Source organism: Gopherus flavomarginatus, chromosome 1, assembly GCF_025201925.1.
Source record: "Gopherus flavomarginatus isolate rGopFla2 chromosome 1, rGopFla2.mat.asm, whole genome shotgun sequence".
NCBI classification, from domain to species: Eukaryota; Metazoa; Chordata; order Testudines; family Testudinidae; genus Gopherus; species Gopherus flavomarginatus.
Window position 1 is genome coordinate 106,007,481 of NC_066617.1, and position 22,312 is coordinate 106,029,792.

General features: G+C 42.0%; 1 protein-coding gene across 6 annotated transcripts in view; it reads right to left on the reverse strand.

Moving 5' to 3' along the window:
• Window positions 1-15,086, reverse strand: part of TXNRD1 (thioredoxin reductase 1) — a 58,117-nt gene extending 43,031 nt beyond the window's left edge. For 2 of the 6 annotated variants that reach the window (XM_050945674.1, XM_050945664.1), the window contains exons 1-2: window positions 14,879-15,086; window positions 843-1,006 (exon numbers count right to left, since the gene is read on the reverse strand). In XM_050945674.1, coding sequence (XP_050801631.1) covers window positions 843-1,006; window positions 14,879-14,963 — 249 coding nt within the window. In that variant the 5' untranslated portion in view covers window positions 14,964-15,086. Of the gene's footprint in view, window positions 1-842; window positions 1,007-14,878 lie in introns of those variants that run through there. The other 4 variants (XM_050945684.1, XM_050945715.1, XM_050945694.1 and 1 more) reach the window with 4 other exon arrangements.
• Window positions 15,087-22,312: the final 7,226 nt, after the last annotated feature.

The window sequence follows — 22,312 nt, forward strand, 5'->3', positions numbered from 1 at the left end:
AAAGATAATCCTTGGTTAATCAAACCCAATGGATACGTGAAAAAGGCAGAAACTACTCTTCGCAGTTCTGTTTCTCCAAAGGACAAACCAGATAAATTAACTTTTCAAGAAATCTCTAAATAGCAGAGCAAGGGTATTACAGAAGCAAGGTAACTCAAGAAGTGGCATTGACAATGGGATGATAAATTCTACATCAGAATTAATAAGAAATCTCATCTGGGTCACCTATTTGAGGGACTGACTCAAACCCTTGATGTCAATAGGAAAACTCTAATTTAGGATCAGACCCTGAATGAATGGGCTGAGATGCAGAGCCAAAATGTAGCCCTCGCAGGTTAATTTCCAGGTGGAGAACATCTGGAAACAGAGCATTCTATGGCCCTCACTCAGCAAAGCACTTCAGCATACGCTTAGGTTTAAGCACGTGCTTAAATATGTCCCACTGAAGTAAACATAAAGTAAACTTAAGCACATGCTTAAGTACTTTGCTGAATTGAGGTCTATGAGCTGGAAGGTCAGAACCAGATATTTGTCAGGGACAGTGGGATGGGTGCCAGATGTAGGAGCGGTCTGTAGCTGGGATGAGAGACCAGACATACACTTTGCAGGGGAAAAAATAGGAAGATGATTCTGGCTATAGTTGGACTAGGAAAAGTAGAGGAGACAGCAACTAAGATCTTGATCTTGAAAATGACTTCACATGGACAGACTCCTGTGCCCATGTGGAGCCATGCTGAAGTCAATGGGATCTTGCAACTTAGTTATGTTAGTGAAATGAAGAACAGTGAACTTGTAAGATATGACAAATCCTGCATATCTCTGCATGAAAATTAACTCATTACCTTAGCAGAGAGACTGCACGCTGTGTTACTGAAGATCATAACAGTGTTTTTATCTATGTAGGCCTGTATTTTAAACTGCAGGTCTGTATCTTTATTTTTGCAGAAAGCTGTAATGGCTTGTCCATTGTTTGCATTCTGAGCTTCATGGTGATAATCTTCTGTTGCTATAAGAAATTAAAACAAAGTGGAGTAACCAAAAACCAGATTGTAAAATGGTTTATGATAAAGATGACATGCTGATAAGAGGTTCAGATGAAATTAAAATATTAATGATTTATTTCAAAGGGTTTTTAAAAACAATTCCATATTTTTAGTCAGCTGGTTCCATTGTTATTTCTCTGTCTCTTCTCACCCACCAGCAGGCAAAGTCTAAGGGTAGGATTATACTTGGAGTTGGGGAGTTGATTCCCAGCTCATGTAGACACACTCATGCTAGCTTCCATCAAGCTAGTGTGCTAAAAATAGCAGTGTAGCTGCAGTAGCAATGGCAGTGGCAAGTGGCAGCATGGGCTAGCTGCCCTGAGTACCAACCCACCTGAACCCCATGAGCACACACTTGGCATGGCTAGCCTGTGCTGCCACTCACAGCTGCCCATGCTACCTCAGCTACCGTTTTTAGTGTGCTTCCTCAAAGAGAGCTAGCGTGAGTATGTCTACATGAGCTGAGACTCGCACCCCTAACTCCAAATGTAGACACAGCGTAAGAGCATGAAATCAGTGGCGGATTAATGATTTTGCTGCCCTTAGGCCCTGAAATAATTGTCGCCCCGCCCACTCCTGGCCCCGCCCTGACTCCACCCTTTCCCCGCCCCCATTCCAACCCCTTCCCCAAAGTCCTGCCCAATTCTGCCCCCTCCCTGCCCCTATTGGATCCCTTCCCCAAATTCCCGTCCCAGCCCCACCTCTTCCCCCAGCACACTGCATTCGCCCTCCTCCCCCACCCTTCCCCACGAAACAGCTGTTTCACGGCGCAAGCACTGGGAGGGAGGGCAGAGAAACAGGACAGTGGCACGCTCGCAAAGGAGGCAAGTTGGAGCAGGGGAGCTTCTCCGTGGGTACTCAAATTTGCTGCCCCTTCAAATTTGCCACCCTAGGCCTAGGCCTTGTCAGCCTAGGCAATAATACACCGCTGCATGAAATACTGAACTCACTGAAGCCAATGGCAAAACTCCCACTGACTTCAATGAGGCCAGGATTTCACTGCATGACATTTTATGAAAACTCCTTACCATTCACATTTTTTCCCTGGAAATTATAACTGAGATAAGCTTTCAGGATTTGGCTCTGTTCCTGCAATCAGATCCATGCAGGAAGATCCCTGAATCCTTGTAGAACCTAATTACTGGTGTCCACATATTCAGATCTGGAGCCTTCAGCATCATCAGCTGAGCATCAGTGTTCCAAGAGAGACTCAAACCTTTATCATATTCTTTTCGCACATGACTGTGGCACGTTTTCAGTGGAGCATATGGGGATTTAGTCATAAGGCTCTAATTAATGTTAATGGAGATGTTTTACATAAGGGTAAACAGATTATTTGCTAATCTTAAATGTTTCCAGAGCATTCACAATATAAATTACACAAGCCTAATATAGAATAAGGTTGTAGCAATTAATTCAGTAGCTCCTAAACTTTAATAATACCCCTCTTAATGACAGAATTTACTACTAATTATTTACTCCAGTATCTGAACATTTCCATCTTCCATTTTATTTTGAAGTAAATAAAACTGGTTAAAATAATATTAAATATAAAACTACTGCAGCTTTGTAATATAACAAATGTCATTAATAGGTCTCATAAAAAGCTTTAAATGGACACATTTACCTATAACTTATAAGAACCATCCCATAGGAACATTAATTCTTAGCACTTAAGCTCTGATTCATCAATTTCAGTAGTAAATACCTTTGTGGCTCTGGAACAGCCTATTTTCAGATTATTTTCAAGCAAACATTACCTAATGGTATCATTTGTCCTGTCTCTCCATTACCACCCTAATACATGTTATTTATCCTTGTCATGTCATGTTTGAATTTGGAACCCAATCCCGCAAACTCAATGGGATTACTTGTATGTGTAAGAACTGCATACATGACTAAGGGTTTACAGGATTGGGTCCTAAAATAGTGAACGCCTCATGGTTAAAACTGCGTCTTTTAATTATTTGTAAAGCACCAGATACATGCATAATGTAATAAAAAATTATATTTCATAGAGATACAAATAATAGCTAAAATATATTTATATTTTACATTTAATAAAATTCAAACCATTATATAATCTAACATTTCATGATCTTTTGGACATAACCATATCAATTATTGGTTTTTTTTTTTAATAAAAACTAATGTATTTCTGAACAATGGAAGATCATTTTAACATGACTAATCAGATGCAGCATACTGTAAGTGGCCTAAACAAAGTATGTGATTAGTCTCTGTAAAGTCTCTATTGTCACTTGTTTGAAATGACCTGCATATCTGGGCTTCCTGCTTTGATGCTCTTAGTTATTGTGGTCAACACAAAATTGGGGCAACCACAATAACAACAACTAGCTCTTATGGCAGACATTTAATGGATTAAAAACTGGCTAACTAAGAGCTTTCAAAATGTAATTGTAAATGAGGAATCGTCATCAAGTGGGTGTGTTTCCAGTGGAGTTCTGCAGGAATTAGTTCTTCGCTCTGTGGTATTTAACATTTGTATCAGTGACATAGAAGAAAACATAAAATGATCACTGAAAAAGTCTGCAGGAAGTGGCAAAAAAATTGAGGAAGTGACAAATAATGAAGTGGACAGGTCACCAATTGAGAGCAATCTGGAGTGCTCAGTAAACTGGGTACAAGCAAACGGTATCTGTTTTAATATGAGTAAATGTAAACTAGGGATGTAAGAGTTTAACCGGTAAACTGGTTAGCCGATAAGCTTGATGCTTATCAGTTTCTGTTAATGAATAAACTCCGCCCAGGGCCCCGGTGCCTGGGGTCCCTCCAGGCTGCCGGCTCTGCCATCTGCCATGCTGGCATTCCTGCACTGCTGGCATCCCAGCTGCTACCCCATGCCAGGACTCTGATGCTGCCTGGCATCCTGGCACGCCCGGAGTCCCTCCGGCCTCCCAGCTCCCTGCCCGCGGTCCCTCCCAGCAGTGGGGATCCCTGGGGGGGCAGCAGCAGAGCACCACGTAAAATGTGGGGGTGCTGCAGCATCTCCTGCACCGTTAGTTCTCCGGATAAATGTTTAACCGTGTAACTGATAGACTCCGAATCAGTTACATGGTTACTGTTTTCACACGTTATTTACATCCCTAATGTAAATATCTAGGGACAAAGGATGTAGGTCAAACTTACAGGATGGATGACTATAATCTGGGAAGCAGTGACTCTGAGAAAGATTTAGGGGCTATGGTAAATAATTAACTGAACATGAGATCCCAGTGTGATGCTGTAGCCAAAAGAGCCAATGCAATACTGGAATGCAGAAATGGGAATATTGAGTAGGAGTTGAGAGGTTACTGGTGCAACCACTACTTGAATACTGTGTCCAGTTCTGGTGTCCACAACTCACAAATTGATAAACTGGAGAGGGTTCAGGGAAGAGCCATGAGAATGATTAAAGTATTAGACAAATGCCTTATAGTGATAGACTCAAAAAGCTCAATCTATTTAGCTCAATGAAAAGAAGGCTAAGGGGTGACTAGATTACAGTCTAAGTATCTACCTCGGGATCAATATTTAATAGTGAGCTCTTCAAACTAGCAGAGAAATATATAATACAACCCAACGGCTAGAAGTTGAAGCTAGACAAATTCAGCCTGGAAATAAGGCATAAATTTTTTAAGAGTGAGAGTAATTAACTACTGGACAAAGGGATGCAGCAGATTCTCCATCACTGACAATTTTTAAATCAAGATTGGATGTTTTTCCAAAAGATCTGCTCTAGGAACTATTTTGGGGAAATTCCAGGGCCAGACTATATGACCACAGTGGTCCCTTCTGGCCCTGAAAATCTATGAATCTGTTACTCCTTTAACTCTTTGGCAAACATTTATCTACCCTTAGTCATCCTGTTCCTTCCACCCCCATTCTTGACGGCTATCTTGGTCCTATCAAGAAAAATCCTGCAATATTTGTAATCTCTAAATACACTGTTTAGTGGGCAATATCTTGTGGTGAACTGGTTCTGGTTCATAGGTGCCAGAGATGATCAAACTGGTGTGCGTGAGGGTGAGGGGGAAGAGGAGGGTCAGGCTGGGGCAGGGGGCATTCCCTCCACAGCTCTGGGAAGGAGATGTTTTGGTTGGTTGGCTTGCTCCCACTACCACCACAAACACCCTTCTTGTAGAATCACGAAAATATAGGGCTGGAATGGACCTCAAGAGGTCATCCAGTCCAGTCCCCTGCACTGTAGCAGGACCAAGTAAACCTAGATCATCTCTGACTGTTGTTTGTCCAACCTGTTCTTAGAAACCTACAGCAATGGGAATTCCACAACTTCCCTGGGAAGACTGTTCCAGAGTTTAACTACCTTTATAGTTAGAAAAAACTGTCTAACATTTGACCTAAATCTCCCTTGCTGCAGATTAAGCCAATTACTTCTCCTACCTTCAGTGGATGTGGAGAACAATTGAGCACTATCCTCTCTATAACAGCCCTTAACATATTTGAAGACTTATCAGGTCCTCCCTCAAACAATCTTCTATTCTCAAAACTAAGTTTCCCCAGGTTTTTTTTTTAACCTTTCCTCATAGGTCAGCTTTTCTAAATCTTATATCAATTTTGTTGCTTTCCTCTGGACTCCCTCCAATTGCCCCCATCTTTCTTAAAATGTAATGCTCAGACTTGGACATAGTACTCCAGATAAGACCTCACCAGTGCCAAATACAGTGGGGCAATTACTTCCATGTCTTCCACATGACACTCCTGTTAATACTCCCCAGAATGAAATTAGCCTTTTTTTTTTTTTGCAGTCCTTCTGGCACCCATGGGTGGTGATGACCTCCTTATAACTTTTAGCCTAGTGGTTAGAGCTCTTGCCTAGGCGACAGGAGAACCCTGTTCAAATCCTCTCCCCTTTTCAGGCAGGGGAGGGAATTGAACCTGGGTCTCCCACATCCCAAGCAACTACTCCCATCATTGGGCTAAAAATTGTAAGGTGGACACCACCATTGGACAGATTTTGAATGGGACCCAATCTAATCAGCAGCCTCTCAGCACACTTCCAAGATCAGGCCCTGCATGTAAGATAGGTGCCTATCTTCCCTGTTTGTCAATACTCCTGTGGCTTAGGCAGGAGACAGGTGTCCAGATGCCTAGAGGGAGGCAGCAGTGTGCACGTTCAGAGGCAGAAATTTAGGTACCAAGGGAACTTATACCCTGAAAATGTAGGTGTCAAATGAGTTTAGACGTCTACAGAGTTCAATAGTTTTGTGGATCACTAAAGAGCCTAAAACTGGGACTCAGGCATCTAAAAACTTTTGTGAATCTAGCCCCAAGTGCTTAGGAATTCGGTATCATCATCCTCATTTTACAGGTGGGGAAACCAAGGCTCAGAGGACTGAAGTGACTTGTCCAAGGTCACCCAGCAGAGCTGGGAATAGAATCCCGAGTCCTAGTCCACTGCACTGTCTACTAAACAACACTGCCTCACACACATCAGTAAAACTATTCCTTCCTGCACCATTTCTATCTATTATTTACTATCAGGTATGCATTTTAGTGACACAGAACATCACAAGCAAACACAGGGAAGAGGACCATCAACCATCATCTAAAGTGAATGTGGTCAAAGGAAACCAAGCTTTCCTAGGCAATGTCCCAGCATCTCTGAAAGTGTTTTGAGGCTAAGTGTAGAATGAGTCAGCCGCAGAAGAGATTCCAAATCTGAGAGATTTGCAATCTAGAAACTGTCAGGTGTTAGCAGCGTGACAAAGGCAGACCTGACAGTTCTAGAAGGGTGTAATATTATAACTTTATTAAATTCAAGCATGACAATATTCAAAATAAAACAAAGTGAATAAAATCCTTTTGTTCAATACTGTACACATGATGCAGAAATACCAGTGCATTTTCTATAGCATGTATTTCACCTTCATTTAGTTTGTACTAAAACATAAAAGTAAGCTTTAAAATAGCTCAAATAGCTCATTCAGCAATTTAAACTGTAAATAGCTTGTTCATTTCTATAAGAAGAGCATTTTCCTTATGTACCTCCATTAGTGAGCACCTCTTCTCTTGTGCTTATCTATAAAAGGATAAATATGTGGTTCAAGGCAGGTATATCAGTCTTAGAATGATTAAATCTTTTTAATATGACCTGAAAAAGGTTACCTCAGGATAATTATAAACATCTGAGTCTAATTAAGGACTGCCTGTGACCTTTAGAAATCTCTTCCAGTGAGAGTGAGGGAGAGAGGTAGGGAGGGGATGGATGAGAACCATGCAGCAGAAGGGCTGTGTGCAGTGAGGGAGGAGGGGAGGCTTTTCCAAATAAGAGATGTTTTTCTCTATAAGGGAAATGAGTTTATTTCTGTTTGGGGAGGGGGGCCTTGGTTCCCAGCATAGCTGGGCACAGAGTGGGTGGCTGGCAATTGGTAGCCAGCATATGAAGAGGCATGCTCCAGTGGGAATTAGGAAATGCACTTTTTTGTTGTTGCTTTTGTTTAAAGAAGCCCTCAGGCTAAACCTCAGGCCTTCTCTGTAAATATTGTAAATAAGCTAATGTGAAGAACTAAACCTCCAGAGTAGGACTGATTTACCCCAGGCTTCACCAGTGCCAGAGGAAGAAATGCTGAGCCCTGAAATCACTAAAGGGTTGCACTGTCACAACAGTTTGCTCCAATTTCTTCATCATCCAACTTACAAAATGCATCTGTTCAGAACTAATTTAAAAGTGGTTATGCCAACTGACATATCTGGGTTAAAACAAATGTGAAATAACCTAAACTCTTGAGGAACTTTAACAAGGCTGAACAAAACACATAGGAATAAAAAAAAATGCATATTGAATGAGCATTAGGCTGGCAAGAAAATGTGCTGGCAGTTCATATACTAAGGGGTAAGTCCTGCTCTCAGTTACTACTGAAGTCATTAAGGGTATGCCTACACTATAAGTGCTGCAGCTATGCAACGCTAATGCAGTAGTATAGACACTTGGTACAGCAATGGAAGGGATTTTTCTGTTGCTGTAGAAAATCTGCCCCCTGGAGAGGTGGTAGCCAGGTCAACCTAGTGGTGTCTCCACAGGGGCTTAGATTGGCTTAATTATGTCTCCCAGGGGTGTCGTTTTTTCACACCCTTGAGTGACATAGCCAACCTAAATTTTAGATGCAGACTAGGCCTAAGATTGTACTGATGTAAGCAAGGGCAAAATTGAGCCCACGGCCTGCAAGTTTGCATCCATCAACAGTAATGCTATGTGCACACAGCTATGAAGCACTGTTTCTGTTATATTTTAAAAGTCCACACATACAATAATATGGCAGAAACGTTTACAGGAAACAGCACAAAGAGAAATAAAATGAGTTTGGGGCCAATTCATCACTGCGTGACTCCAGTTTTACGCTGATGTAATTTCACTGATTTCAGTACAGTTACCCTGGCATAAACGTAGAGTAATACAGCAGAAATTTGGGCCCATGATCTTTATACTATGAAGTTGTGTTGGATTTTGGGGCTCTGCCAGCTATTCTTAGCACAAGAAAATCTGCAACAGTGATTTTTAATAGTAACAATACTTTGCAACTCTACCCACAAAGGGCTGGATAGCAAACTCATTCCAAGATTCCAATTAGAGTTTTTCCATGCACACCAGTGACAAGGAATTGAGTCCCAAGAGCGCAACCCTCAACTCCTACTGAAGTCAATGGAAGTGGAAGGCACTCAGTACCTCACAAATTTGGACTGAGATGTGGAGGCGGGGGAGATAGAGGAGACAAAACTGGGATGAAGACATGGAGCTGGGGGGGAGGGGGAGATTCTATGGACAATATAGTATGTGATCATGTGCAATGCTAAGATTTAGTCATGGGTATTTTTAGTAAAAGTCATGGACAGGTCAACAAATTCACAAAAATTCACGTCCCCATGACCTGTCCATGACCTGTACTATATACCACTGACTAAATTTGGGTGCTCTGGGAGGGTTCCGGGGGCGCAGCTGCTGCTCTGGAAGGGGGGCTCTGGGGCACTCACTGGTGCTGGGGGGGGCCCTCCAGGGCACCTGCTGGGAGGGGTTCTGGGCACCCACTGGTGCTTGGGGAGGAAGGCTTTCAGGTGCCTGCTGGTGCTCGGGGTGGGAGGGCAGCCCGGGATCGCCACCGCAGCTGTTGGCAAAGGGACAGCCCGGGACCCTGGTGCTGGCGGGGGGGTGGGGTGGGGAAGAGCAGCAGCCTGGGACCACCACCGCTAGTGTTAGCATGGGGAGGGGCAGCAGCCAGGGACTGCCGCCGCTGCTGGGGGCTGGGGAGGGTGCGGCTGACCCCAGGGCTGCCCCAGCTGCTCGGGCAGCCCTTGGGTCAGCCACAACTGCTGGCTGCAGAAGTCACAGAGGTCCGGAAAGTCACAGAATCTGTGACATCCATGACAGACTCGCAGCCTTAATCATGTGTGATGATTTGGGGAATTTTTCTCTGTATAGTTTAGGAATTCTGTTTGAGATTATGAACTCTGTATGTTTAAGCCCTTATGAGTCTCTTTACTGTATTCCTGCCTCAAATACCTTAACACCAAGGAGACAGGGAGGGGTGCCTGAGTGGCTGTCTCTGAATAGGATGGTAGTTAGACTATAAGCACCTGAACAGATCTTGCCCAAACACAGCAATGGGATAGATCCATCCTCCAGCTTGTCTGTGGAGAGCTGGGGATACAGACACAGCCAGGGCTGCCCAGAGGATTCAGAGGGCCTGGGGAAAAGCAATTTTGGAGGCTCCTTCCATAAAAAAAAAGTTGTGATACTATAGAATACTATATTCTCATGGGGGCCCCTGTGGGGCCCGAGGCCTGGGGCAAATGCCCCCACTTCCACCCCCCCACCCCCGGGCGGCTCTGGACACAGCGTCTGTGCCCAGGAAGTACGCTAGAGAGGCCAGAGAGGGAGAGGCTGAAACCAAACTGGGATGCAGGGGAGCTTAAAAAAAAAAAAAAGCACTTATGCCCAGCATGTGAAGCAGGGCAGTTTAGTGAGCATCCAGAAGGATGAATTTGATCAGAGCTGTGACATCATGTAATTAAAGACACTATCACAGTGCATACTCCCAACAAGGCTGAATTAAAGTGGCAATCTTAATTCTAGCATTTCATAATTCGAGTGCTTGACTTTGCAACCATAATGTTCCTTGAATATAGTGCATTTTTATGTAATAGGTTATATGTTTAAAAAGCAAAGAAAAACAGAAAACATATATATTATATGGTACAGTAAACCACTCACTGTTTAAAAACTCCACAATACCATAGTATAAAAGCAGGAGTAAAGAGAAGAGCATCTGCCTTTCAAGAGAAATGTTCTACTAGGAAAATTATAATATACTATAACTTTTTTTCTGAAATAAATTTACCTTTCAAGTGATAGTCATAATTTTCCTTGCCAATTTTGCTAATTACTGGCAGCATTTTTTTTATTTAATATCTTTCTTGATCTTAACATGAAAGCAATAATTCTAAATTTGTAACATTACTTTGATTTCCATGACAACAGTCTAGGGGTTTTGGAACAGGAAGGAAATAAAGGACTTCTCCCAGTGCTACCACGGCAGCTGCAATCTGTTTTTAGCTCACCAGCTTGATCAGCACTAGCATGGGTATGTTTCCTTGATCTGGGAGTCAAACCCTCAGCTTGAAGTGTAGACATATGCTTAGATTCAGGCTAAACCATCTGAAGTTGTGTTAGCACTGTAACCAAGGTGGGATTGTTTTTGCTTGTCAAGTCATACCTTAACAGTAACCTGAGAAGTGGGAACGTCAGTAATGTTCCTTTGATTCCCTAAGTAGTACTGTGGGAACCCTCTGCTCTGCATGTACAAGCACAGTAGGACTGGCTTGACAGCATCACCTTAAGCAGTTAATAGATTTTGGTTATTTCAGTTAGGATAAAAACTTACAATGCTGGCTTCTGCCACGCCCTTAATTCTACAAACTGGCTCGGATTTTGGTATAATTTTTTTAAAATGATACTTAGAGAGACATGCCTGTTGTTGTGAATGTGTCTCATGATATCTTACTGTAAAATAAACGTCATCCTTCCATTTGTCCTCCCCTGCTATGTTGGGTCTCCTATAGGCGCCTACCCTGTAAGAAGATGTACTGGCACATCTGTTTGCAAGATCGGCGCCTTAGGGCTGGTCTACAAACAGAAATTGCTAAATTCTGTTTCTAAACTGATTTATCTAAACCAGTGCAACCTCCTTGTGTGGAGGTTCTTAAATTGGTTTATGGGTGCCTTATATGGATTTAGCTTAATTGGATTACTGGTTTGACTGAATTGATTTAGAAACAAATTTAGTTAAACTGGTGCAATTTCTGTGTGTAGACCAACTCTTCAGTTGTTGCCCCATGGAGAAGGGACTTAACAAATACATTAAACTGTCAACAGCCATGCAGATCTATGGAACTGTGGCTCAGATCCTGCCATCCTCACTCACAATGACCAGCACTTTACCAGATTTCAGTGTGGCTCTTAGCACATTAAGGTACTACTTTATGTACTAGTGGAACAATCTCACCCACAGGAAGATGACAAATATATACCTATTCCTATGGGGTTAATAACAAAATTATGAAATTTTGCTCAGATTAAATGAATGAAGACTTGTGACATTTGGTTGGGCTTTTTTTTTTTTTTTTTTTTTTTTTTTTTTTTTGCGCTGTCAGACCAAATGAAGTACTTAGAACCGCTACAGTGCTGTTTTTCTGAATGTCTCTGCATTCATGGTCTAGTAATGTGGAATTTTATCTAAAGCTAGATTGTGGCCTGGACCTACGCAATCACAGGAGGCAGTAAGGACCCTCCTGGATTCCAGCTCCAAGTGTGAGTGGGGACAGCAGAGACTGCAAGTCCAATATTCCCCTCTCTCCACCCCATGATAGCAAGGAGAAATGCATAGAGCAGTAGTTCTCAAACAGGGGTCCGGGGCCTCCAGAGGGCCGTGAGCAGGTTTGAAGGGGGCCACCAAGCAGGGCCAGCATTAGACTCACTGCGGCCCAGGGTAGAAAGCCAAAGCCTTACCGTATGAGGCTGAGGCCCAGGGCCCTGAGCCCTGTCACCTGGGGTTGAAGCCAAAGCCTGAGCAATGTAGCTTTATAGGGGCCCCTGTGGCATGAGGCCCCAGGCAGCTGCCCTGATTGCTACCCCAGTAATGCCAGCCCTGACTTTTATATGCAGAAAACCAGCTGTTATGGCACACATGGGCTGTGGAGTTTTTATAGTATGCTGGGAGAGGCCTCAGAAACAAAAAGGCTGAGAACCCCTGGTATAGAGTATTGACCTGTGTGACCCCTCCCAAATCCACCAGCCAGCAGATGATTATTGAACATTTATATTATGATAGCACATATGACCACACACAGGTTGCCCCATTGTGCCAGGCATCATACATCATAAACTACAGTCCTTGACCCAAAGAGTTTATAACCTAAAAGGTAAGCTATAACAGATGGAGGAGACTAACAAGCAAGTCAGGGTGGGGATAGGAGAGACAAAGTAATAAATAAATATACTAGGAGATGTGCAATTCTTCGCCATTCGGTAGCAACGATCACAACTTGCAAGCATAACCTCCAATCTGTGCTGAGTTTGCCAGGACTACAGAGAGAGGTCTTCTTCATCCCCAAAAGGGGTAAAATAAATTACCTACCTTCTGGAGCAAGTGGAGAAGCTAGAGAAGATGGAGGAATTGTGACTGTCTGAGCAGCACAGCTTCACCATGCTTCTCATATAGAGCTGAACCTAATGGCTCAAATGTAGCCATTAGCATTTTGCTTTGTTTTTAATCTGGGAATTTTCACACTCAGTAAATCTCCTCTCTGCCTTTTGAGGAAGCTATGTATAAAACAGATGTAAAGTGGTTTACATTATTTTACAGAACTACAAAAGTGTTTTAGTCCTGATGATTCTCCAAGTATCATATATACAAAAATGCTCTATGGCAACAATGACACAAAAAACAACCAACCCATATCCAACTTTGAGGAAGTGTATTAAAAACTTTCCATAGTCCAAAAATATGCAATGTTTTAGAAGTTTCCTTCAGCCTTGAATGCCCTATTAAAATATTACATATTTAAAATGGCTTTTGGTTTACTCCAGATATGCTTAGCATTTTTTTTTTAATTCCCGGTCATTCAGCATTTCAAACTCTTTACGTTTTTAAATTACTTTCGACAGTTTTTTAGTGAATGTATTCTTCATGCTAAGTGCCAGGCTGATAGCATTGAAGATGGAAGTCCTGACCTTGATTTATCCATAAATCAAATACAAAACAGACGGCTGAAGAGCAAGCTTCTTCACACTGCACTGCTAGTTGCCTCAGTTCTAACCTGGACTGGAAGGACTCTCTCTATGGATGAGAGAACAAATCAGTTTTCATATCACTTCAAAATTTGCCCTCTCTGTTGTGAGTGCTACTAAGGTGCCATTTATGGTGATAAGAATGTCTGTGATTTGGACACGTACCTAAGAAATCTTGCACTCAGTGACTAGTGCTACCATGCCAGTAAATACTAAATCACTATGTTTTGATGTCCTTATTCACTGGCATAGTCTCATAGACTCATAGACTCTAGGACTGGAAGGGACCTCGAGAGGTCATCGAGTCCAGTTCCCTGCCCTCATGGCAGGACCAAATACTGTCTAGACCATCCCTAATAGACATTTATCTAACCTACTCTAAAATATCTCCAGAGATGGAGATTCCACAACTTCCCTAGGTAATCTCCATGACTAGCCCCCCTGATTTGTTAGTTTATTAATGGAGTAAAGTACAACTCAACATCATTAATTATTATTAATTACTTGCATTATCAAAGTACCTAGAAATCCCACTCATGGACCAGGTCCCTATTGTGCCAGGTGCTGTACAAAAACAAAACGAACTGACAAGTTATCAGAATTTGGCCATAAATAGATAGGAACTGAATCAAACACATCATCTTTGTTTCACATAAACCAAATCAAGATTTTGATAAGTATAAACAATCACAGAAAACAATTAAATTTCTCAAGTTAAATTTTAGAAACATATTATTATTGAAGCCTTGTCTGCAGTCACGTTTACTTCATTAAACAGATCTACGTTTTACAAAAATACATACACAGATACCTCAAAAGTCCCAGTATAAGAAGCCCTGAGTCAGCATTAGAAGAGGGAATTAAAGCAGAAAGAGCTCTTGATTTTATGTTGCCCGCCCGCACACAATTTTTAGCTTCAGTTTCTGAGACTTATGAATTCTTTTACCAGAAAAGAAAAGTGTTTCCTTGTCAGTTTATGGACTAGAACTATCAATTAATTAGCATTTGCCAAGTGCTTAGAGTAAAGGGCTGCAAGTACTATGTATTATGAAGCAGACATGTAGAAAGATGGTTTATATAGTTAACTATATAGATGCAGAGACTCACACCTAATCTATGTACAAGACCAAAATTTTCCAAAGCAACTAGTGATTTGGGGTGTTTTTATTTTTGGGCACCCCTTAGTGAGGACATCTTAAACGGGCTTGATTTCCACGGGGCAGGTACTTGGCACCTTCTGCAAATCAGGCCCAAATCCATGAAGCTGGGCACCCCAAATCACTAGCCAGTGGCAGGGCTGAACATCTTGGCCGATGCCCACACAGAAGAAAAATGGCAGGATTCCCCGCTTGGCAAGGCAGGCCCCTGGCAGGGAGAGACGCGAGCAGGTGGGGGAGGCGCTGGGGAGCGGCTGCCACCTGCTAAGGGCAGAGCGAACTTTCTGCTGCGGAAGCCAAGCCCCGCTCCCTGCTACCACCTTCCTGCCCGGCTGCTGCCTGGCCCCCGTCCCCGCGAGGGGCTGGCTGCCTACCTGCTCGGTGGGGCTGCTCCCTGCTGGGGCGGGTAGCCTGCTCCGCCGGCAGCACCGCTCTGCCCTTCCTCACCGAGCTCCCCATGGCGCGGCTCTGAGCGCATCCTCCTCCAGCGGCTCCCAGGGAGGGGCAGCGCCCTCTGCCAGGCCTGCTCGGCCAGCACCAGACAGGGACGCCGGGGAAGCGCCGGCTGCAGGGAAGGGAGCTGCGCGTCCCTTTCCTACGAGACGAAACTCCGCTTGCGATAGCAGTAGAGCCGCCAGCAAACCCAGCCCCAGCTGCCCGCAGCGGATTTCCAGGACGTAGGGCGACCCCTGCCGGCGGACGCGTCACAGCCACTGAATGATGGACACGATGCCCGGTCGCCTCCTGGCTCCACTGTGTTTTTTATTTTTATTTTTATTTTTATTTTTATTTTGAAGCTCAGGCTGTTTAACAAGCTGATCTCGCCCCTGGAAGGAGAACTTTGGAGGGGGAATCACAGCAGCTGTTTAGTGAATTGGCCTGTGCCCAACTCTACTGTCTTGAGCAAGTGATGAGGGGCAGCTCCCTTGTGACTGTATTAATTAATTAATTTAATTAATATCTTAGCAACTGGCTGAACAAGAAGTAGAACTGAGTGGACTTCTAGGCTCTGAAGTTTTACATTGTTTTGTTTTTGAGTGCAGTCATGTAACAAAAAGAAATCTACATTTGTAAATTGCACTTTCCGGACAAAGAGATTGCACTGCAGTACTGGTATGAGATGAATTGAAAAATGTTATGTCTTTTGTTTATCATTTTTACAGTGCAAATAGTTGTAATAAAAATAATATAAAGTGAGCACCGTACCCTTTGTATTCTGCATTGTAATTGAAATCAATATATTTGAAAATGTAGAAAAATATCAAAAAATATTTCAGTTGGTATTCTATTGTTTGACAATGCAATTAAAACTGTGATTAAATGCAATTGATTTTTTTGAGTTAATCGCGTGAGTTAACTGTGATTAATCGACAGCCCTAATATTTAGTCAAGCATACCTCAAACTGCTTTACATACCATAGACACCACAGGCAAGAGGTGTCTTAGAAGTAAAAGATATTACTCAATTTCCTTAGAAGACCAATGCAGCTAAAATAAGGAATTGAGTAAAGGTGTGTGTGAGGATTTTCTTCGATATAAAAATAAGCAGAAACTACTACTAAAACTGGAGCTGTAGCAGGTCAGCTCAAGAAGCATATTGCAAACTGACATAGAATTAGAACAGAGCACATGGCAAAATACATTTTAAAAGTTAAATATCCCTAGGTTTTTTTTCTTTTGGAACCATGCTCAAAGGAGTTAAGTGAAAAATTAAAAATATGACCTGCACTTATTGCAATCCTACTTGTAAGCATCCACCTGTATAGGACGGCAATGTGGTCTTATGGAGTTCGGTGGAGTGGAATCAGGTGACTTGGTTCTATTCCCTGCTCTGTTGCTGACCTGAGGGCTGACCTTGGACAAATCATTTCACTTATCTGTGCCTCATTTTCCCATGTGTGAAATGGAGATGATACTTGCCTCCTTTGTAAAGTGCTTTAAGATCTACGGGTGCAAAGCACTACATGAGAGCTAGATATAATTATTATAGCTATCTTTTTACATTTCTGATCTCAAAAATATTAAAAAGGGGTAAAAGAGGACAACTTTAACTATAAGTAAATCACAGACAGTAGCACGAGTTTGCATATGCTCTCTAGCTTTGGGAAACATTTGGATTTAAAAAGAACCCCAAAGATGGACTCTGAAAGTAAAGCTCTACATATGGGACAATTTTCAGCATGTCTTTTTTTTTCCAAAACCAATAATTTCCAACTTAAAAGGTATAAAAGAAAGAAAAGAAAACATTTGACTTCGCATGTGTCTAACTGAAATTCAGTGGCCTTAGCTATGGGGGAAGTCAGAGTAGATGATGATAATGGGTTTCTTCTGGTCTTAAATTATAAGCCACTACAGTACTGCCTAGAAGCGCCAACCAAAATTGGGACACCCTTATGATAGATGTTGAAGGTACACATGAGAGAGCCAGAGTTTATAGTGTAAAGAGACATGGCAAAAGATGGGAGAGAAAGTCTGTGAATCTATAAAAATAGATGTGATGTGGTTTTCTTACTGTTTGTTGAAATTGTGCATTTCCTTTATCTTTGTATGGAAATATATGATTGCCCAAACCAGCTCAGACAATAAGTCCATCAAATCTGGTATCCTACTCTTGCTTATGGCCAATACCTGATGTTTAAAAAAAAATCATTGTCTTTGTGAACAAATAATCTCTTCCATTATGTAGGTTGATTATATGCTGGAGGTGAGGAGAAACAGGGCTGCCCAGAGGATTCAGGGGGCCTAGGGCAAAGCAATTTCAGGGGCCTCTTCCATAAAAAAAAGTTGCAATACTATAGAATACTATAGTCTCATGGGGGCCCCTGTGGGGCCCGGGGCCTGGGGCAAATTGCCCCACTTGCCCCCCCCCGGGGCAGCCCTGTGGGGAAATGAGACGAAGGATGCATGCTGAGAGGAAGAATGACCTTGTGGTTAAAGCACTAGTCTGGGATACAGGAAATCTAGGTTCGTTTTGTAGCTTGGTCATAGACTTTAAGTGATCATGGGAAAATCATTCATGTTATCCATATCTCAGTTACCCCACTGTAACATGGAGATAATTATCCTTCTTTTTCCCCCATCTTTATACCAGTCTTTTCTATTTAGATTGTAACAACTTTGGGGCAGGGACACTCTCTCGCTATGTGTTTGTACAGCACCTAGCACAATGAGACCCTGATCTCACTTGGGGCTTCTATGAACTACCATAATACAAATAACAAACAACACTAGGGCTCTCTATAGAAGGAAACCTCTTTCTCTACTCCCATAGTGGTGGTGGAATAGCCTCCATGCTCCAGGGGTATAATCTCCAAGAATCACGGTCTGTTTGCCTGGATGACTTGTGCCACTCACATTACAAATGCTGCACAGTGCTCCCATCCTGCAATCCAATCTCCATCATTAATTGGAGTTTCAAATATCAAAAAATTACACCTGAATTTCTGAAACACTTTTGTTGACTAAGGCTACGATCCTGCAAACAGATACTCATATAAATAACATCACACTGGGAGTAGTCCCATTGAACTCGTCGGTACTCACATGCATAAAGATATTCATGTGCATAGGGATTTGCAGGACTGGGATGTAAGTATACTGACCTCTATCTAATTTAAAACCCTAAGGGGATAAAGCCATTTCATTTTGTACAAAGAAGCAAAATATTTTTACCAAAGCCCTATTTTTTAAATGGAAACCTCTGGCCCACCCTGTTTAATGACTTCTAAGGCAACAGAATAATAATCTGGAGTTAAAATAATTAAATCTATAAATGCTATCTTCATTTAATTAAGATGACTTTATTACAGGGTACTTATAAATTAAGCAGTGCTTCTGATCTAGCAATGAGAATGATCATCAAGATTTTACAGTTAATATCTGCATTCACTCATCTATAATAGCAATAATTATTGTAATAGAGGGTAATAACTAAGTCATTCAGAAAATACAGTTTCAGAATTAGGGATATAAAATCATTCTCAGGACAGGTTGTGGGAAGTCATTCTACTCCACCAAGCCCCACAAAGTCTTCAAAGGGACACCATCAAATGGACGTTTCATCAGCTTAAAAAAAAAAAGTTAGAAGTGTCATAAGATACTGCACCTGCCCTGGTATCTCTTGACAATTTTTGTGGTTTCACAATCACATTCTTTATTAGAAAAAGAAAAATCTCTCCCCAGGTTGCTGTGAGAAAGACCCACAGGAACAAAAGGGGAAACTAAGACCAACATTTTAAAAGTGGCCAATGATTTTGGGAGCCCAACTTAAGACACGCAAAAACAGAGGTGCCCCAAATCAATGAAAATATGACTGCATCTGACTATAAAGGGGGGGACAGTGAAAGGGGACCATACACTGTCTAGTGCACAAAATAAGAAAACTGAAAATATATTTTCCTAATGTCTTTCAGTTACATTTATTGTAGGTGTTACATGCCACAAAAGTAGGTAAGTAAATTTATACAAAAGCGCCTGCTGCTACTGAGCAGAACCCTGTCAATACAGCCAATAAGCTACTGGTCATCTTTAACTCCTCCCTCTCCCCACACATCCAGAGGATGTCCAAATCCGCTGCTTCTTCCTACACAATATTCCTAAATTAGCCTTTCCCCGCCCCTCCTCTGTCCCAACTTCTAAAACATTTTTTGGGACCACTCTGTGTCCCTTTTGATTATCATAGCCCCTTCCCTAGTATACCTGACTTCACATTGCTCCCCTGTCCCCTCTAGTCCATACAAAATGCAGCTTCCACCGTCATGTTCTTTATGGTGTTGATCATCTCATGCTCCTGCTTTGAATCTTGCCACTGGCTTCCCTTCTCTATCACAGCAAATTCATTGTGGTCAACTCCAAGGCCCCTTTCCTGGATACAGACTCTAATTTAAGGTCCTAATCCAAAGCTTGCCTATTGAAGTCAATGGAAAACTAGAAGTTTTTTCATTGACTTAAAAATGCTTTGGAGTCATCCTTAATTTCTATCAAGTGTGAAAAGCTTTTCCAGATGTTGAGGACTGCTGTGCAATAACAAGCAATCACTTATTTTGAACATCAGATAGCATTCTGGAGAAAAGGGAGAAGAATCAGAGGCTCCACAAAGTCCGCTAGGATCTTCATTATTGCTAACCACTTTTACATGGAAGGCACTCATATTACAGTGATAGCCACACTATAAAACCATTAGATATATTGCTCTCTTTTTTTCTGTGATACCATAGCTTTCTCTAAGGAGCAGGACAGGAGGTTGTATCCTTAGGAATTTCTACAGAACAAAAAGAAAGGTTGCAAATGCATCATACTGGTTGGTATTTTGGGCTATTACATTGCCCGGATTGCATCAGCATCATGAAAACAAAGGAAGGAGATAGGGTGTGATAAATTCAGTAACATGTAGTAAGTCTATGAAGTGCCCTAGTCACTAATAAAAAACCCAGCTTCTATAAAGGTGAAATATAAGAAGGCATTTCACTCTGTGTTGAAATCTTGGTGAAGGTTTTTCAAGTAATTTTACCCAATGTACGATCCCTGCTGAAGGACCCTAATAAAAGAGCTGCAATTGTCTAAACTGTATGGCCCAGATCCCACAAAATATTTAGGCTCTTAACTTCCATTGATTTCAGTGGAAATGAGGAGCCTAAATACCTTTGTGGTTCTGGGCCCACCACAACACTATCTCAATGTTTTTTTTAAGAAGATTGACTCCCAAACCAGTGATTGAGCTAATGAGATCATTGAAATAATATTGGAATCCCTTTTCCCACAAAGTATCTCATTAAGAACATAGGAGTAGCCATCCTGGGTCAGACCAATGGTTCATCTAGCCCAGTAACCTGTCTTTTGACAGTGGCTAGGGCCAGATGCTTCAGAGGGAATGAACAGCACAGGCAGTCGAGCCATCTATCCCCTGTTGTCCAGTCCCAGTTTCTGGCAGAGGTTTAGGGCAGTGCTTAATTTGTGCCAGGGCTTACCAGGGCTGAGGTCTGGCACTTAAAGGCTTGGCAGTTCATAGCTCTGCCACCTTTGGGCTTGCTGCATCAGTTATGAGCGTAAAATAATTGCTTGAGCTTAGGCACCTCTTTCATTACAAATTCAGCACTGGTTTAGGGACACTCAGAGCATAGGGGTGCATCCCTAACCATCTCAGCTAATATCCATTGGTAGACCTATCCTCCATGAAATTAACTATTTTGTTTTTTAATCCAGTTATACTTTTGGCCTTCACAACATCCCCTGGTAACGAGTTCTACAGGTTGAGTGTGTGTTGTCTGTAGAGTACTTCCTTATGTTTGTTTTAAACTTGTTGCCTATTAATTTCATTGTGTGACCCCTGTTCCTTGTGTTATGGGAAGGGATAAACAACATTTCCTTATTCACTTTCTCCACACCATTCATAATTTTATAGACTTCTATCATATCTCCTCCCCTTAGTCATCTTTTTTAAAATGAACAGTCCTAGTCTTTTTAACTTTTCCTCTTATGTAAGCTGTTCCATATTCCTAATAATTTTTGTTTCCTCTCTCTGTCCTTTTTCCAGTTCTAATATATCTTTATATTAGATGGGATGACCAAAACTGCATACAGTGTTCAAGGTGTGGGCATATCATGGTTTATATAGTGGGATTATGATATTTTCTGTTTTATTTTCTATCCCTTTGCTAATATTCAATTCGCTTTTTTGACTGCCACTCAGGAGCGCCACCAGCTTTTTTGGCACCTTAAGTGGCGGAAGGTCCTGCCCCCGAAATGCTGCCCCCAACAGGGGTGGCAGAAGGTCCTTCCCCCGAAATACAGATGACGACCAGGATGGCCGAAGATCCGGCCCCTGCGGTCGCCACCCCACAAATGTTAGCGCTCTAGGAGACTGCCTAGGTCGCCTAATGGGTTGTGCTGGCCCTGCTACCACTACACATTGAGCAGATGTTTTCAAAGAACTATCCACAGTGTCTCCAAGATCTTGCTTTAGTGGTAACAGCTAATTTAGACTCCATCATTTTGTATGTATAATTGAGATTATGTTTTTCCCATGGGCATTATTTTGAATTTATCTATATTGAATTTCCATCTGCCCTTTTGTTGCCCAGTCACCCAGTTCTGTGAGATCCCTTTGTAACTCTTCACAGTCAGTTTTGGACTTAACTATCTTGAGTAGTTTTATATTGTCTGCAAACTTTGCCATATCCCTGCTTATCCCTTTTTCCAGATCACATATGAACATTTTGAACAGCACAGGTCCCAGTACAGATCCTTGGGAGACCCTACTATTTACCCATCTCAACTGTGAAATCTGACCATTTATTCCTACCCTTTGTTACCTATCTTTTAACCATTTCTCTTGGTGAAATTAAGATCGCTCTTATGTGTAAACTAGAAGAGAAAAGCTTGTCTCAGTAATGTCAAGATCCTATAATGCCAGCTGCTTTAAGGTTTGAACTCTCAGACCTGAATGCACAAGCAGCTATATCTTAGCACTATTAAAGTCTACACAGTTCATGGATGTCCTGGATTTTAATTTCATTAAAATAGGCTGTCAATTTTGCAAGACTTGTGCCTAGGAGAAAATTAGAACATACTGTAATCTATGGCTCTGTCTACACTACAGATACAACCATGTCAAAAAAACAACCTACTTAGGGGAGACAGTTCAGGTCCAGTTGATGCTACTAATTGGAATCACGTTTGTAACTGGTTTAGGGGACAACTTTGTTTTTACCATGTTGCTAACACGGTTGTACTCGTGCAGACAGACCCTGAATTCCTTGCATCCCAGTGTACCACACACTAACCTATGCGGGATGTAAATTAAAAAGATG